This window comes from Grammomys surdaster, unplaced genomic scaffold (genome assembly GCF_004785775.1).
Source record: "Grammomys surdaster isolate TR1022 unplaced genomic scaffold, NIH_TR_1.0 62, whole genome shotgun sequence".
NCBI classification, from domain to species: domain Eukaryota; kingdom Metazoa; phylum Chordata; class Mammalia; order Rodentia; family Muridae; genus Grammomys; species Grammomys surdaster.
The window spans coordinates 25,433,253-25,453,101 of record NW_021604564.1 but is presented as its reverse complement, the minus strand read 5'-3'; the positions used below and the strand labels follow the sequence as shown (position 1 = coordinate 25,453,101).

Genomic DNA, 19,849 nt, shown 5'->3' with positions numbered 1-19,849 from the left:
CACCATATCCTGGCCCTCCTAGAGAAACAACTGAACTCACGAAACAGCAGGATTTCAGGATCCCAGAGGTGGCCTGAGTCCCAGGAGTTCTTCTACCCAGGAGATTAGGATCACAACATCACAGAGACATCTGGACTCTGAGGAGTTCGGACACAAGCAAGATAACTGGAAAGACAGACTCCAGTCAGACACAGTGAACACAGGAAACACTAGAGTTAACCAGATGGTGAAAGGCAAGCACAAGAACAAAAGCAACAGAAACCAAAGTTACTTGGCATCATCAGAACCCAGTTCTCCCACCATAGCAAGCCCTGAACACCTCATCACATGAGAAAAGCAGGATTCAGATTTAAAATCACTTTTCATGATGATGATAGAGAATTTTAAGAAGGACATAAGTAACTCCCTGAAAGAAGTACAGGAGAACACAGGTAAACAGGTAGAAGCCCTTAAAGAGGAAACACAAAAATCCCTTAAAGAACTGCAAGAAAACACAACCAAACAGGTGAAGGAATTAAACAAAACCATCCAGGATCAAAAACTGGAAGTAGAAACAATAACTTAATCACAAAGGGAGACTACCGTGGAGATAAAAAAAAAACCTAGGAAAGAGATCAGGAGTCATAGACACAAGCATCACCAACTGAATACAAGAGATAGAAGAGAGAATCTCATGTGCAGAAGATACCATGGAAAACATTGACACAACTGTAAAAGAAAATGTCAAATGCAAAAAGCTCCTAACCCAAAATATTCAGGAAATCCAGGACACAATGAGAAGACCAAACCTAAGGATAATAGGTACAGATGAGAGTGAAAATTAACAACTTAAAGGCCCAGTAAATATCTTCAACAAAATTATAGGAAACCTTCCCTAACCTTAAGAACAAGATGCTTATAAACATACAACAATCCTATAGAACACCAAATAAACTACACCAGAAAATAAATACCTCCCATCACATAAAAATCAAAACATCAAATGCATAAAACAAAGAAAAAATACTAAAAGCAGTAAGGGAAAAAGGATAAGTAACATATAAAGGCAGACCTTTCAGAATTACACCAGACTTCTCACCAGAGACTATAAAAGCCAGAAGAGCCTGGAGTGATATCATACAGACTCTAAGAAAACACAAATGCCAGCCCAGGCTACAATACCCAGCAAAACTCCCAATCACTATAAATGGAGAAACCAAGATATTCTATGAAAAAAAAAATTTGCACAATATCTTCCCAGAAACCCAGTACTTCAAAGAATAATTGATGGAAAACGCCAACACAAGGAAGGAAACTACAACCTAGAAAAAGCAAGGAAGTAGTCTTTCAACAACCCCAAAACAAGACAGCTACATCAACATAATTCTACCTCTAAAAGCAAAAATAATAGGAAGCCACAATCATTTTTCCTTAATATCTCTTAACATCAATGGACTCAATTCTCCAATAAAAAGACGCAAACTATCAGACTGGATACACAAATAGGACCCAGAATTTTGCTGCATACAGGAAACACACCTCAGTGACAAAGACGAATACTACCTCGGAGTAAAAGGATGGAAAACAATTTTCCAAGCAAATGATCCCAAGAAACAAGCTGGAGTAGCCATTCGAATATCAAATAAAATGGACTTTCAACCAAAAGTAATCCAAAAAGATAAGGAAGGACACTTCATACTCATCAAAAGAAAAATTTACCAAGATGAACTCTCAATTCTGAACATCATGCTCCAAATGCAAGGGCACCCACATATATAAAAGAAACTTTACTAAAGCTCAAAATATACATTGCACCTCATACAATAATAGTGGGGGATTTCAATACCCCACTCTCAGCAATGGACAGATCATGGAAACAGAAACTAAACACAGACACATTGAAATTAACAGAAGTTAGGAACCAAATGATTTTAACAGATATCTATAGAACATTTCATCCTAAAACAAAAGAATATACCTTTTTCTCAGCACCTCATGGTACTTTCTCCAGAATAGACCATATAATTGGTCACAAAACAGGCCTCTATAGATATAAAAAGATTGAAATAACCCTTGCATCCTATCAGATCACCACTGAATAAGGCTGGTTTTTAATAATGACAAAACCAATGGAAAACCCACTCACACATGGAAACTGAACAACGCCCTACTCAATGATGACTTGATCAAGGAAGAAAAAAAGAAATTAAAGACTTTTTAGAACTTAATGAAAATGAGGAAACATCATACCAAAACTTGTGGGACTCCATGAAAGTAGTTCTAAGAGGAAAACTCATAGCTCTAAGTGTCTACAAAAAGAAACTAGAGAGAGCAAACAATAAGAACTTGACAGCACACCTAAAAGCTCTAGAATAAAAAGAAGCAAATATATCCAAGAAAAGTAGACGGCAGGAAATAATCAAACTCAGGGCTGAAATCAACCAAATAGAAACAGAAAGAACAATACAAAATATCAACAAAACCAGGAACTGGTTCTTTGAGAAAATCAACAAGATAGATAAACCCTTAGCCAGATTAACCAGAGGCACAGAGACAGTATCCAAATTAATAAACTCAGAACTGAAAAGGAAGACATAACAACAGAAAATGAGGAAATTAAAAAAAAAAAAATCATCAGATCCTACAACAAAGGCCTATACTCAACAAAACTGGAAAACCTGGATGAAATGGACAATTTCCTAGACAGATACCAGGTACCAAAGTTAAATCAGGAGCAAATAAACCATCTAAACAGTCCCATAACCCCTAAGGAAATATAGCAGTCATTAAAAGTCTCCCACCAAAAAAAGCCCAGGACCAGATGGTTTTAGTGCAGAATTCTATCAGACCTTCAGGGAAGACCTCATACTAATTCTCTTCAAACTATTCCACAAAATAGAAACAAAAGGAACACTACCCAACTCGTTCTATGAAGCTACTATCACACTCATACCCAAACCTCACAAACACCCAACAAAGAAAGAGAACTTCAGACCAATCTCCCTTATGAATATTGATTCAAAAATACTCAATAAAATTCTAGCAAACAGAATCCAAGAACACATCAAAACAATCATTCATCATGATCAAGTATGCTTTATCCCAGGAATGCAAAGATGGTTAAAGATTCAGAAATCTACCAATATAATCCACTATATAAACAAACTCAAAGAAAAAAAAAAACACATGATCATCTCACTAGATGCTCAGAAAGCATTTGACAAAATTCAACATCCCTTCATGATAAAAGTCTTGGAAAGATCAGGAATTCAAGGCCCATACCTAAACAAAATAAAAGCAATATACAGTAAGACTGTAGCCAACATCAAACTAAATGGAGAGAAACTTGAAGCAATCCTACTAAGATCAGGGACTAGACAAGGCTGCCCACTCTCCCCCTATCTATTCAATATAGTACTGGAAGTCCTAGCCAGAGCAATTAGGCAACAAAAAGAAGTCAAAGGGATACAAATAGGAAAGGAAGAAGTCAAAATATCACTATTTGCAGATGATATGATAGTATACTTAAGTATACTTCCACCAGAGAACTCCTAAACCTGATAAACAACTTCAGCAAAGTGGCTGGTTATAAAATCAACTCAAAGAAATCAGTAACCTTCCTCTACATAAAAGATAAACAGGCTGAAAAGAAATTAGGGAAATGACACCCTTCACAATAGTCGCAAATAATATAAAATACCTTGGTGTGAATCTAACCAAGCAAGTGAAATATCTGTATGACAAGAACTTCAAGTCTCTGAAGAAAGAAATCTAAGAAGATCTCAGAAGGTGGAAAGATCTCCCATGCTCATGGATTGACAGGATTAATATAGTAAAAATGGCCATCTTGCCAAAAGCAATCTACAGATTCAATGCAATCCCCATCAAAATTCCAAATCAATTCTTCACAGGGTTAAAAAGAGAAATTCTCAAATTCATTTGGAACAACAAAAATCCCAGGATAGCAAAAACTATTCTCAACAACAAAAGAACTTCTGGAGGAATCACCTTCCCTGACCTCAAGCTGTACTACAGAGCAATAGTGATAAAAACTGCATGGTATTGGTACAGAGACAGGCAGGAAAATCAATGGAATAGAATTGAAGACCCAGAAATGAACCCACACACCTATGGTCACTTGATCTTTGACCAAGAAGCTAAAACTATCCAGTGGAAAGGGGAAAGCATTTTCAACAAATGGTGCTGGTGCAACTGGAGGACAACATGTAGAAGAATGCAAATTGATCCATTCTTATCTCCTTGTACAAAGCTCAAGTCCAAGTGGATAAAGGACCTCCACATAAAACCAGTTACACTGAACCTAACAGAGGAGAAGGTAGAGAAGAACCTGGAATACCTGGGCACAGGGAAAAGGTTCCTGAACAGAACACCAATGGCTTATGCTCACTCCCCGTCTCTATGCATTTCCCCAAAAAGACTGCTCAAGAAGAAATCCAAACTTAGGTGATAGGCTTCTGAGTGTATCTCCTTGTTCCTGTTTTTGTTCCTGTTCCTGTCTGTGTTCCTGTTTTGTGAAGAGCATAAAAGGGAGCTACACAGTTGAAAATATAGCATTTGCTCTGTAAAGCAAAGGACACCGTTTATAGGACAAAATGGTAACCAACAGATTGGGAAAAGATCTTTACCAATCCTACATCCATTAGAGGGCTAATATCCAATATATACAAAGAACTCAAGAAATTAGACTCCAGACAACCAAATAACCCTATTTAAAAGTGGGGTACAGAGCTAAACAAAGGATTCTCAAATGAGGAAACTCAAATGGCCGAGAAGCATCTAAAGAAATGTTCAGCATCCTCAGTCATTAGGGAAACGCAAATCAAAACAACCCTGAGATTCCATCTCACACCAGTCAGAATGGCTAAGATAAAAAACTCAGGTGATAGCAGATGCTGGAGAGGATGTGGAGAAAGAGGAACACTCTTCCACTGTTGGTAGGATGGCAAGATGGTGCAATCACTTTGGAAATCAGACTGGCAGTTCCTCAGAAAATTGGACATAGCATTACCTGAGGACCCAGCTATACCACTCCTTGGCATATACCCAGAAGATGCTCTAACATATAACAAGGACATATGCTCAACTATGTTCATAGCAGCCTTATTTATAATAGCCAAAAGCTGGAAACAACCCAGATGTCCTTCAACAGAGGAATGGATACAAAAACTGTGGTACATTTACACAATGCAGTATTACTCAGCTATTAAAAACAATGAATTCAAGAAATTCTTAGGTAAATGAATGGAACTAGAAAATAATCATCCTGAGTGAGGTAAGGCAATCACAAAAGAACACACATGGCATTCACTCACTGATTATTGGATATTAGCCCAGAAGCTTGAAATACCCAAGATTCAACTCACAGGCTACATGAAGCTCATGACGAAGGAAAACCAAGTTGGGGTACTTCGGTCCTTCTTAGAAGGAGTCACAAAATACTCAAGGGAGCAAATATGGAGAGAAAGTATGGGACAAAAACTGAAGGAGGGGCTGTCTGGAGACCATTCTACCTGGGCAGTCACCAAAGGTAGACACTGATGTAGATGTCAGGAAGTGCATACTGACAGGAGCCTGATATAGCTGTCCTTAGATGTCTGCCAGAGTTTGTGAGGCAGATGCTCACAGCTAACCATTAAACTCATCAAGGGGTTCCCAATAGAGGAGTTAGAGTAAAGATTGAAGGAGCTGAAAGGGTTTGTGGCCTCATGAGGAGAGCAACAATACCAACCAACCAGAGCTCCCAGAGTCTAAACCACCAGCCTGGAAGCACTTAGGGAGGGATCCATGGCTCCAGCTGTATATGTAAGGGAGGATGGCCCTGTCGGGCATAGGTGGGAGAGGAGATCCTTGGTACCACGAAGGCTGGATGCCATGTGTGGGGGGAATTCAAGGGTGAGAGTGGGGGCAGGTGTAGGTAGGGGCTCATCTGCAGAGAAGCAGGAGAAGGGGCTATGGGATGGGGGTTCCTGGCTCAGGGTCCGGGGGAATGGGGTAAGGGGATAACATCTGAAATGTAAATAACATATCCAATAAAAAAAAATGAAAAAATTTAATAAAGAATATGCTTCAAATGATGATAAAAGTACAGTGTATTAAATGCATAAACATGTTGCATAGTCATTTATCATCATTGTCAAGCACTTTGTGCTGTGTACTGTGAGTCACCATCCTCTGTGCCTGCACTGTTAGGCCTGCTCCCCATCTCTATGCACTTCTCCAAAAAGACTGCTCAAGAAGAAATCCAAACTTAGGTGATAGGCTGCCAAGTGTATCTCCTTGTTCCTGTTTTTTGTTCCTGTTCCTGTTTTGTTCCTTTTTGGTGGGGAGTATAAAAGGGAGCTACGCAGTTGAAAATATAGCATTTGGTCTTTACCAGATGACTCCTTGTCTTTCTTTCTCTCGCCCTCAGCCCTCCACAGATCCAAGGAACTGAGTCAGCTATGCTGGCATAGCTGACAAGTGGAGGTTCCACCGAGATCAGAAAGATGAGGACAATTGCTGACGGCCATCTCTGGGGCGCACATTAAGACAAGAGACGAATTGGGCACGAACCGAAGGTAAGTGTTTGGGGTAAGTAAACACCATGGGTTTGGCACAGAGTAAGGAGTTGCTGGCTAAGCAACTATCTACTCTTCTGGCTCAGTGGGGAACCGTTGTTAAAGCTAGGGTTATTGAAGAATTTATGAAAGAATTACAAAAATTCTCTCCATGGTTTGTGGCGAGATAACTTTTAAGCTGGAAGTACTGGGACTGGTACCAGCAGGTTGGGGCTGGCTTGAACAGGTCTTAAGAAGTTCTGACACTTTGGTTTTTTGATCAACAGCCTTTTTCTGAGCACCTTCCTTCTTTTTCTTGTCTTCCTGCCTTTTCTTTTCTTCCATCAAACGTTCCTCTTCTTGTGTTTCCTGTTCTTTTACCCTGTCTGGGCTCCATCCCTGGCAGCGGCTCCACAGGGCTCTGGCAGCGCGGGCCTGGCAGCTTCTTCCTTGGAACTGTAGCGGACCACAGCATTACCTTGAGTTAGGTTCAGGTGGCATGTGACAAGAGGTCCATGCTGCAAACACAGCGTCCGAAGTGTAGAGCCATCAATCTGGGGTGTGAGATTGCAGCGTGGCACCCCAGCCTTTGCACACTGGCCCTGCAGCCCCGGGGGGCATCTGTGGCCTCTGCTGGCTGTGCTGGCGGCTGTGGCAGGCTGTGTCCAGGAGGCCATGGACAAGTGAGCGGATGAGGGCGGCCAGCCACAGTGCTGCATGCCGGAGTTTGTTAATGCCGCCTTCAATGTGACCGTGGTGGCTACCAACATGTGTGGGACTCTGCTCGAGGAGTACTGCGTGCAGACTGGAGTGACCGGAGTCACCAAGTCCTGTCACCTGTGCAACGCTGATCAGCAACACCCGCAACACGGGGCAGCCTTCCTGACAGACTACAACAACCAGGCCAACACTATCCAGTGGCAAATCCAGACTATGCTGGCCGGGGTGCAGTACCCCAACTCCCATCAACCTCAGACTGCACCTGGAAAGGCCTTTGACATCACTTATGTGCGTCTCAAGTTTCATACCAGCCGCCCAGAGTGTTTTGCCATTTATAAGCGCACGAGGGAAGATGGGCCCTGGATACCTTACCAGTACTACAGCAACTCCTGTGAGAACCCGTACTCAAAGGCTAACTGTGGCTTCATCAGGATGGGAGGGGACAAGTAGCAGGCCTTGTGTACAGATGAATTCAGTGACATTTCCCCCCTCACCAGCGGCTATGTGGCCTTTTCAACTCTGGCAAACCCCAGAGTTCTCAAGGCCTACTATTATGCAATCTCAGACTTTGCTGTGGGCAGCAGGTGTAAATGTAACGGACATGCCAGCGAGTGTGTAAAGAACTAGTTTGACAAACTCATGTGCAACTGCAAACATAACACATACAGAGTTGACTGTAAAAAGTTCCTGCCTTTCTTCAATGACCAGCCATGGAGGAGGGCGACTGCAGAGAGCACTAGCAAGTGCCTGCCTTGTGACTGCAATGGCCAATCCCAAGAACGCTACTTAGACCCTGAACTATACCATTCCACTGGACATGGTGACCACTGTAATAACTGCCGGATCGTTGCCGCCATTGCCATCGCTACAGGGGCTGCCGTGGGCACAGGCATTGCCTTATCCAGCAACATACAAACTGCCCAGATACTGAATGAACTTTCAGGGAGGGTGCAGATGCATTGCTTTCTCAGAGTGATATTCAGTCTCATTTTCATATTGCTGCTTTAAATTTAAATCAACAAATTGCTTTGGTTCAAGAAGAAGTAGATTTTTATGTTATCCACCAGACATGTTAGCTATGATCCCTTCTTTCATGCCATTTGTGTTACACCTGTGCATGTTATTAATGCTTCCTCTTCTGTTAAGTATTTGAATCAGTTGATTTCTGGTTCTTGGAATCCTACTTATTACTATCTTACTCGGCAGCTCTTTAATAAGATTGTATTAGTTAATAATACCAGAGTTGATCCTATTGATGGGTCATCTATCTTGAGCATGTTTCATTAAGTGGGAATGCTGGTAAAAGAGTGGGCTGGAGTTACTTCCTTGGCAGGTTTTTAGCCTTTTTGCTGATGCTTGTTTTTTGGGTGTCTGTGCCGCCTTTGGGCACAACAGGTACCATCTCAAGCTGTTGTGCGAGGATTGGTGCTTTTACATGGTCGAGAGGATCCCTCTGCCCAAGTGTGGCTGACCATGTTACAAAAAACGTAATCATTAACCTAGGCCCGAGCTGTAGCCGGGACTGCAAGGGAGTTTCCCTGAGAGACATGCCTGGCTGCATAGGGGTTGGTGTCAATACAGTTCCCCTCCTCAGGAAAAAGACACTGGGATGGGTATGACCATACCACCTCACTGTACAACAGCAGGGGGCTGGGGGTCATTACAATATCCCCATTTTTCACTGACGGTCTGGTTTCTGTCTCCGCTAGGCCTCTAATTAAAAGAAAAAAGGTGAATTGTGAGTCACCATCCTCTGTGCCTGCAGTTAGGCCCGCTCCCCGTCTCTAAGCATTTCCCTGAAAAGACTGCTCAAGAAGAAATCCAAGCTTAGGTGATAGGCTGCCGAGTGTATCTCCTTGTTCCTGTTTTGTTCCTGTTCCTGTTTTGTGAAGAGTATAAAAGGGAGCTACGCAGTTGAAAATATAGCATTTAGTTCTTTACCAGATGACTCCTTGTCTTCCTTTCTCTCGCCCTCAGCCCTCCGCAGATCCAAGGAACTGAGTCAGCTATGCTGGTGTAGCTGACAGTGTACAACTCTATGGTACTTTGATACAACTGGCAGTACAGTAGGTTTCTTTTTATACAAACATCACCACAAGCATATAGTACATTGTGCCATAATAGTACAGTGGCTGCTGCTATCACTGGAAAAGATCACATTTCAGCTCAATTAGAACTTTATGGGAGCAGCACCAGCAGTCTGCTGCTGATCAAAATGTTGTTAGCAGCACATGACTATTTACATCTCATTGACACAAACCACTGCATGGTCATTTCTATCTGCAAAAGAGGCTGGAGAAAGGCTGGTTTCTTTGTTTGCTTCATTCTGGTTTTTTATTTTGGGGAATGTAAGTGTAAGTCCTAAGAATAGCCTCTAAAAATTCAACTTATGCTATTCAAGAAGAGGGAAGAGGCTGGAGAGTTGGAAAAGTGGTTAGAGCACTTACAATTCTTGAGGAGGGCCCAAGTCCAATTCTCAAAACCCATGTCATCAGACAGCTTACAACTACCTGCATCTCTACCTGCATACTCTGGGGAGTTACAAAGGCCTCTTCTGGCCTCCTGGTCTTCTGCATACATGTAAAGAATAACAATATGCACACACAGACACACACACACACACACACAAACATACATACACACATCTTTTCTAAAAAGCAGAAGAAATGGAAAACTATACTGTTGACCAGGCAAGAAAATGTCTGTTTAAGTGATAAACTGCCTTCTGTAAGCCTGCTAGCCTCTGAGCTAATGATGTTGAGAAGGACTAAGGATGATGCAGAAGTTCACAGATCTATTAGAAGGCAAGCTTAGAAACACAGCACAAAATTTGTGACTTCTAGACCAGAAACTTTTAATTTGTGCATCTCCATATTGATTTTCCATATTGACAATACTAATATAAATAGTAGACAGAACTTTCTCCTCCTTACCCTCACCAGTGTTTGTTGCTCTCTTGAATACAGCCAGTTTTACTGGGATAAGATAAAAACTCAATGCAGTTTTAATTACACAGAATAGTGGATTTAACATTGGGAGATTCATCCATGTATACAACTACAGACATTTTTTTATACCCCACTCCATCCTCTCCGCAAATCTTCTACTTCTCTAATAGTCTCCTCTTGAATATTCAGGTAGTTTATTTTCTTTAACTTTCATACAGGAAGAAAAACATGAGCTATTTATGTTTCAGAGACTGACTTACTCAACACAGTATCTAGTCCCATTCATTTTTCTAATGACGTAATTTTGTTCTTTTTGTAGCTGAATGGTATGCCATTTCTCTGGGTCGGTCTTGTGTGTGCATGCCTGTTCCTTTATCCATTCATCCATCAGTAGACAAACACCTAGGCTGACACCGTAGCTTGAATAGTGTGATGAACAGAGCTATGCTGATTCTGATTCCCTTGGGGGATGTACTCAAAATGGTAGAGCTGGATCATATGCAGCTCTGATTTCAGTATATTTCCACAGTTGACAACACTCATAAGTCCCCAAGAGTAGTGGATTTGAGCTCTTTCTCCTTACCCTAACCAACATTTGTTGCTTTCTTCAGGATAGTCATTTTTACTGGAATGAAATGAAATCTCAATGCAGTTTTAACTTTCTTAATACCTAAAAACACTAATTTTTTTTAATAATTATTAGCTATCTGTACAAGTTCTTTTGAGAATTGTGTAGATAATCTGCTCACTTATTGATTGCACATTGCCCTGACTTGCTTTGGTGTTGTTTTTCTAAGTTCTTCATATATGCTAGATGTTAAGCCTCTGATTCTCCCTGCTAGAGTCTGTCTCTTCACTTCATTAATTATCTCCTTTCCTGTACAGCTTTTTAATTTGATGAAATCCAATTTGTTGATTCTTTTATTTCCAGAGTCAATGGAGTTATATTCCTTAAGTCACTGCTTGTCTTTATATTTTCCATATGTCTTCTTTTGATTTCAAAGTTTCAGATCTTACATTAAGGTCTTGGGACTGATTTATATATAGGGTGGGATATGGGGATTTAGCTCTAGTATTCCATATGAATATACAATTTTCCCAGCATCAATGGTTGCAAAAAATTTTTCTCATGAGTGTTTTTTATTCCTTAGTCAAAATTTACATATCTATGGCTGTGCAGGATAATTTTTGGATCCTCTGCCCTAGTTCATTGGTCTACTGCTTGCTTTTATGATGGTCCCATTTATTACTACAACTCTATACTATAACTTGAAATCAAATATTGGGAACTTCAATAACGTTCTTGGTACTCAGGACATCTTTGCCTATTTTAGGTCTTTTGTGGTTTTAGGATACTGGTCTAGTAATGTGAAGAATCTCATTTAAATTTTGAGGGTGATCATATAGACTTCTAGATAGCTCATTTTCATATGGCCATTTCCCCAATACTAAATCTGCTGATTCAAGAACATGGAATGTCTTTTCATCTTCTAGTGTCTTCCTCAATTTCTTTCTCCAGAGTTCTGTAACTTTCATTGTAGAAGCCTTTCACCACCTCAACAAGATATGATGAGTAATCTCACTGTCAGCTTAAGTGCAGTTAGAATAACCTAGGAGCTACACTCATAAATATGTCTTTGTGAATGTTTTAAAAAAGGGTTGAGAATGGAAAGCAAACCCAGAATGAGGTCTACATCATTCCATGGGAATGTATACAGGGCTGAATGAAAATGAGAAAGCAAGCTGAGCCCATCATTCATCTCTCTGTCTTTTTAACTGTAGACACATGCGATCAGCCACCTCACATTCCTATGGCCATGTTTCCCCACAATGATGGAGTGTATCCAGAGCTGTGAGCCAATATAAAACCTTCCTTCACTGACTTGCTTCTGTCAATTATCTTTTAACTATAATGAGAAAAGTAACTAACACAGAGGCTTGTCCCTAAATATTCCTTTTGCTGAGAGAAGACTGCTTTCCTGATTTCTCAGCAGGTTGGTAGTGGGTGTGGAAAATCTATTATTTTTGTATGTATTCTGACTGTGTTGGGTGCCACTTGGCTGAATTTGTTTATCAGATATAAAAGTCTTCTAGTATAAATAAACCCAAGTAGCTACAGCTATCTGAATTGCAACTAATGTGTTACTGGTCTTATTCTGGAACATGTTTGATAAGCCTCTGAAAATAGAACTCGTTCTACAGCTGTTGGTGGAACACTCTGCAGCTGTGTCTAATTTGATCTGTGGTACAGTTTCACTCTTAGGCTCCTTTTGTTCAGTTTTTGTCTGCATGACTCGTTTATGTGAGAGAGGGGTACTGATTTATTATATTGGGAACTATCTTCAACCAGGACTGACACTTCAAAAATCAAATAAAAGGTTTCTCACATCTTCCTTAGCAACATTAAGAAAATATCACTTATCTGTAAGTAAAAGTATTAACTTCATTTCATTAGTTCAAAACTATTTCATTTCTTCCTACATAGTAAAAATATCTAGTTAGATAACTCTTCTGTCTTGATGCCTTAGCAGATATAGAAGGTTTCATCAAGTAAAATAGATTATTGTTTTATACTGATTTCAAGGGTGGAAAGGATATTTAAGTAAAAATTATTTTATGTTATACAGAGTTTCTATTTCTTTGTTTATTAAATACAATTTGCCACAGAGATACTATATTTCGGTGATCTCTGTTAAAATGTTTGTTGTTGAAATGTGTTTATGTGTCTTATTAGATTACCTTAAAGATACAGAGGAGATATGACTGACACTGTTGGTTATACTCCTACACATAGGGTTTCTCTATTAGCCACAGGTCTGATGCTGGCTGCTTCCATCCTTCTCCAAGCAGTGTGTTAAAACTGAAAGGCTTGAAATATTCGAGACGATGGCTAAAAGTAAAGAAAGGAAGGAACTGAAATGAACTACACTTTTGTGAAACAGTGGTTCTCTAAACCTATTTGTTTTGTAACACTGATGGTAGTACAACATTCTATTTTAAGAAATAACAAATGTTAAATGTATTCTCTATGTACAATTTTCTCATTGAAGCTATCAAATACTCAGTTCTGACAACATTCACCCATATTTCAAAGCAGCCTTCTTCAGTTCTGCACACAGTTCCCTCACAGCTCAAGGGAAAAATAAATATCAGCACTCAAGGAACTCAGTAAAATGTCTGCTAAGGAACCATGAGGACCTGAATTCAATCCTCCCAGCATTCGTAAAAATGCCAGGGTACACAAGTGTAATTACAGTGCAGGGAACACAGAGACAGAATGAGACCTAGGGCTCACTGGACAACCTGCCTACTCTTGTTGGCAAGCTCCAAGCCGATGAGAAACCCTGTCTCAAATTAAGTTGACAATCTTTCAGAAGAATAACACATGAAGGCATCTTCTGGACTCTATTTGCATGTACATACACTTAGTGCATGCATACACATGCACAAGCATGCACTCAAAAAAAATCAATCTAACTCATTCTAGCTATAAGCCAATCATAAGTTCTTATATTCAAACTTTGATAAGTTCTGGTTCATTTTAGAGGACAAATTTGTGCTCTTTCTTTGCCAAAGTAAAGGAGACTAACATACAAGAATGATGATTTTGTTTTCATCCCCTAAAACCCACTATTATCCTAAAGTGTTCTCTAGTGGCTCAGTGAGCAAAGCTCACCTATGCTTCAGTAAAGCTCTGAGCTATAAGCAATCAATCACTCTGCCTTGCTTCCACCTCAGCCAATGTGCAGCCACACTTCCGTGGGAGAAGCCAGAGGAGCAACTCACCTCAGTACGGTGGCACTCAGTTAGTGACACCAAGATTTCTATTCCTTTCTGCTCACCTGGCCAGAATTAACCAGTTTACAGTTGTATCAATGAATCCCAGAGTAAGATGCTAAGAATCAACAATGAAGAAAAGGGGAGAAAGCACAAGTAGATGTTTAAGTGTGTTGAGCAGACACAGGCATCTGCTAGGAGAGATGAAGGGAATAGTGAGTCAAGTAAAAGCATGAAACATTAAACATGAGAAGAAAGATGGTATCATATTCTAAGGGGCAAATGTCAGTTCCTGCTGCCTGTGGACTCAGTGTAGTCAGCACTGGTGAGTCAGGATGTTTAGCTGAGCCTATCAGAGGGATCCTAGCTGGGAACCCCACTGCCCTGAGTCATTTTATCCCAAGCAAGGTTGCCTTAAGGGACTAGTCCTTGCAGCAATGCATGAAGCATTTAGAAGGCTCACCATGGCTATGTTGTTCTTCAGATGCCAGGAGAAAAAATTCATATGGAGCAAGTATTAAAGGTACCTTGGCTTAAATTAAATACCTGCTGCCTCATAGGAGCCATGACCTCCAACAATCACTCATAGAACATAAACTCAAGAGCCCCACAGATAACATAACTGTTAAAGGGGAATCCCTAAGCCACACTGTCTCCATCATATATTTATAATTCATTCAGAATTACTTAATCTAGATGTCATTTACCAACTAAGAAGTCATTTTATCACAAGCTAGGTTGCCTAGAAACATAGCTGATCCTCTTATTCTAATGAAGCAACCAAGAGAATAGAGACGTGACTATTGTGTAAGTTCCTTAGTAACAAAGAAAAAGGTTTATAACCCCTCTATCTACGCCACAAAAAACAGATCCCTCTGGCTATTTTATCTAGGAAAAGGATCATAAATTAATTTGAAGCCATATCAGTAATAGCTGATGTAGCACTTACTAATTAACTTTCTCATACAATTATGAAAGACTAAGTGCTTTGCTTACAGTAATGAGATGGTCTATCCTGGTCAAAAGATGAGGGTCATGAGGGAACATAGAGCTCTTATCATGTACTTAAATGTATGTCATCATCAAGCACCAAGTGTTACCGCTACTCTCACAAGAACTCATTTCCAAAAACTGTAGTTAGAACAAACCTCTGCTTATTTTCTACTTACAAGTCAGGTTTTTGTCCTTGTTGCAGCTCATGCTGTGGCACAGGGTAAAGTGCTTCATAAACTCTATCATTTGATCCATGAATTGCAAATGAGTTGAATTGTGTCACATTTGGTGGAAAATAACTCCAAGGAAGATAAGCTTCACCTTCCCAATTAGTCTCTCCTCTGGACACTTTGAATGATAACGCAAGCTCTTTCTATTAGAAATACAAAAGGAAAGTTCAAACATATTATAGATGCACATGTTGTGCATTAAAATAGTTTTTCATATGTTTATTTACTTACTTTCCAAACATTTCTTCTTCCAGAGAGTAAAAGAACTAAATGCTGTCCATGTCTGTTAAAATTAAGATTCTTTATGAGTATTGGAGAAAAAATTATCTTTTTACCTTCTATTCTACCTGAAATGTGTGTATTTTAGCTAAATTTCCAAATAACTAAAAAGTGCAACATAATATTGGATAACTACAGGGAGAGCAAGTATGTCATATTACTTAGAAATGGTGACTTTGAAATTATTCACAAGCCACTGCTGCCAAATCATAACACGTCACTGGCTAGTGCCACTTGTCATATTCTTTACCCTCTAGCAATCTCGATGTCCCTTCTTTTCATAGTCTTTAGATATAAAATTATACAAAATACTTCATGTGGTTAGAAAACACAATGCATGAGAAAAGGAATAGAGTGATAATCATAGTACTTGGAGTTTAAGTCAAACCAGCTGCAAAACTAAACCAGCCCAAAGAAAGCTAGAGCCAATTTCCAAATCTTGATCTAACAGTTTACTCAAAGGTTCTTTCTGTAAGAAAACTTCCGCAAGGCTCAATAGTTGGGAAATGTAAAACACAGGTTGACCAAAGCTAGTCAACAAGGCACAGACTTTAAGCTTTCGCTATTTTTTCACACTGCTGACCTTGAACAGTCTGCCACCTGATTTCCAGCTTTCTACCATTTCTTCAGGCACCAATGTCACATCGCCACAGAAAAACACAATATATTCTCAAAAGGAATTCTACTGGGAATGAATAAGTGGGATTATATGACTCAGTAAGAAGCAAAGGTTTGCATGTATTTACATGAAATAAATTTTCTGTCTCTGAAAGTCTACCAAACATTTCTACCCAGATGGTCCTTTGTGAGCTTTTTGAGGAAGGATTTTCTCCAGTAAAGTACTCTAACAGAAGACAAGCAATCCCTTCCTTCCATTTAACAATCTTCTGGGTAATTGTATTGTTCTTACAGAGCTTTAGGACGACCACAGGATGTGTAAAACTTCTTGAAAATTAAAACAGTGTTCTTGCTGCTTTCCTAGCTGTTATATGAGCCAGTACAAGAATTGACTGCCTGAGACAAAAAAAAATGATTCTTGATTATTAACTATCCTGATGTTTATAAAATAAAACCACCCTGTGGATCTTAATTTTTTTAAATTTAATATACAATGTATAAACCAAGTAGTTTCTTAAGGAAAAAACTGTCGATTTTTCTATGTATCCAATGTTAGATTGTCACTTCATGAAAATAAACTGACACTACCCCATAAACGAAAATGACAGAGGCTAGTGAAATAGATCAGCAGGTAAAGGAGCTTGCTGCTAAGCCTGATGTCCTGGGTTCAATTCCTTGAAACCACATGGTAGAAACAGAGAATTGACTCCTGTAAATTGTCCTCTGATCTCCACATGTGAGCCATGGCACACATATGCACACAAATACATACATACATACATACATACATACATACATACATGTATCTATAATAAATGAATAAGTGCCTTTTAAAAATGAAAAACAAAAAAGAAACATAACTTAAACTTGGGCATTTTGGCAAATCCAAATTCTTTGCTGCCTTTTAGTCAAATTAGAACTGTTTGTCTTAACTTTTTTTCTTAACTGTAAGGTGAAAATTAGCACATAATAGTTAAAATTTTCCTACTTTTCATGAAAGTTTATAAGAAGTAATCATAATCTTAAATAAAATACTTTGTTATGATAGTTGAAAGATAACATGAAAAACATACTTAATTCTGGTTTTAAAAAATATCTGTAGGGTCCTGAGAGCCTCTTGCTTTCCTGGCATCTGGGACTTTCTGTTAGCTACTCCCTCTGGCATCAAAGGGAGGAGAGGCCTTTGGTCCTGGGAAGGCTTGATGCTCCAGCATAGGGGAAAGCTAGGGCGATGGAGCAGGAGTGGGTGGGTGGTTGGGGGAGCCCCCTCATGGAGGCAAGTGGGAGCGGGGTGGGATGGTGGGTTTTCAGAGAGGAAACCTGGAAGGGAGATAACATTTGAAATGTAAATAAACAACAAAACCAATAAAAATTAAAAAATATATATATCTGCAGGCCTGATGTGGTGAGTACCTTCAGTCTTAGCACTTGGGAGACAGAGGTGGGTGATCTTTGTTCACTCCAGACTAACCAGAACTACATAGTGAGACCCTGTCTCACAAAACAAAACAACAAAGAATTGCAAATGACTGCACTTTCTGTGTTAGAGTTAGCATAAAACAAACAAAAAACAAATAAACAACTAACACCTAACAGATGGGAAAAGACATCTAAAGTATCATGTAGATTAACTGGGGCTCTCTTGTCAGTTAAAAAGGAACAAAGGCTATTGGACACTGATACTGGGAAACATTTACGTGACATGTAAAATAAATAATAGTAAGTAGAGATATCTCATGTATCAAATGCATGCTATGATTTAGATAACAGGTGAGCCTAAGTTTCCTTTTTAACAACTACTCAGGATTAAAAGTTGGTCACTACATAAAGAAAGTTACCAAATAAGTACTGAAGTTCAAAGAAATTCCAAGACAGCTGGGCATAGTGGCTCACACCTTTAATCTCCATGAGTTCCAGACTGGTCAGAGCTATACAGTAAGACCTTGTCTCAAAAAAAAAAATGAACAAACAAAAAGTGCAAGAGTAATATTTTTAATGTGAGTCTTGGAAATTTTAGGTATGGTTTAGATTATATTCTTAGCATTAAATGTAAAAATGGCATACTATGTGCTAGAAAGAATGCATAACTAAATGAATAAATACATGAATGCACAATTTTATAATACATAAAGTTTAATCATTTAAGAGCCTAAAAGGAGCCGGGCGGTGGTGGCGCACGCCTTTAATCCCAGCACTTGGGAGGCAGAGGCAGGCGGATTTCTGAGTTCGAGAGTTCGAGGCTAGCCTGGTCTACAGAGTGAGTTCCAGGACAGCCAGGACTACACAGAGAAACCCTGTCTCGAAAAACCAAACCAAACCAAAAAAAAAAAAAAGAGCCTAAAAGGAAACCTTTCTGTAAGGTAGTAATTTATTGTATCTTTATGTCTCTTTTTCATTGAAAATAAATGTTTTTATACAATATATTCTTAACATAGTTTCCTATCTTCTGCCATATCCTCCTCATTCATCATCCATCTAACGTCACACCTTCTTTCCCTTTTCAGAAAACTAACAGGCAAATAAAAAACTGGCTAGAATAAACATGCATGCACACACACACACACACACACACACGCACTAAGAAAAACCACAAGAAAAAAACATACATACACTCAAAGACACACGTTCAAACAAAAATAAAAACACAAAATTAGAAACTACAACATACAAACAAAAGACTAGTAAGATTTGTTTAAAAGCACAGAAGAAAAAATAAGGGAGTGAATGAATGAATGAATGAATGAATGTATAAGTGGATACTAGCCATAAGTGCAATATACCCATGCTACACTCCACAGACTCAAAGAAGCGAAACAGGAAGGAAGGCCTAAGTGAGGATGCTTGAATCTTACTGAGAAGGGGTAATAAAACAGTTATAGGAGACAGATGGAGTAAGGGAACTGGGTGGGAGAGGGGGATGGGGAGAGGAATGAGGGGTAAGGATCATGTATAGGGAGAGATGGGAGAGGGGTCCAGAAGGCCAGGAAAATGAATGGAAATCTCCAGCTGCCTGGGGTAAGGGTCATGGGGGAAATCTCTAGGAAGTGTCAGAGACCTGGGATGGAGGAGGCTCCCAAGAGTCAATTCAGGTGGCCTTAGCTGAGATGCATAGCTGTGGCAGCATGGAACAAGAAGAGGCCACCTCCTCTAGCCAAGCTGGACCTCCACTGGAGGGATAAGGACATCAACCCACCCACAAAACTTTCGACCCAAAATTTGTCCTGTCTAAAAGAAATACAGGGATGAAAATGGAGTAGAGACTGAGAGAATGGTTAAACTGGCCCAACTTGAGATCTATCACATGGCCAAGCACCAATCCCTGACACTATTAATGATACTCTGTTATGCTTGCAGACAGGAGTCTAGCATAACTGTCCTCTGAAAGCTCCACCCAGCAGCTGACTGAAACAGATGCAGAGACCCACAGTCGAACATTGGACAGAGCTTGGAGACTTTTATGGAAGAGTTGGGGGGAGGATTAAAGTTCCTAAAGATGACAGGAACTCCAAAGAAAGACCAACAGAGTCAACTAACCTGGACCCTTGGGGGTTCTCAAAGACTGAGCCATCAACGAAAGAGCATGGGCTGGACCAAGGCCCTGGCACATATATAGCAGATATGCAGCTCACTCTCCATGTAGATCGCCCAACAACTGGAGTGGGAGTTGTCCCTAAAGCTGTTGCCTGTCTATGGAATCCTTTTCCAAACTGGACTGCCTTGTCTGTTGTTCTCAGTGGAAGAAGATGCA

General features: G+C 39.8%; 1 protein-coding gene across 6 annotated transcripts in view; it reads right to left on the bottom strand.

The window, feature by feature from the left end:
* CUNH4orf33 (chromosome unknown C4orf33 homolog) overlaps positions 1–19,849 on the bottom strand; it is a 29,893-nt gene that overhangs the window by 1,638 nt on the left and 8,406 nt on the right. For 3 of the 6 annotated variants that reach the window (XM_028763656.1, XM_028763672.1, XM_028763669.1), the window contains exons 4-6: positions 15,436–15,487; positions 15,151–15,347; positions 10,086–13,094 (exon numbers count right to left, since the gene is read on the bottom strand). In XM_028763656.1, coding sequence (XP_028619489.1) covers positions 12,989–13,094; positions 15,151–15,347; positions 15,436–15,487 — 355 coding nt within the window. In that variant the 3' untranslated portion in view covers positions 10,086–12,988. Of the gene's footprint in view, positions 1–10,085; positions 13,095–15,150; positions 15,348–15,435; positions 15,488–19,849 lie in introns of those variants that run through there. The other 3 variants (XM_028763671.1, XM_028763665.1, XM_028763677.1) reach the window with 2 other exon arrangements.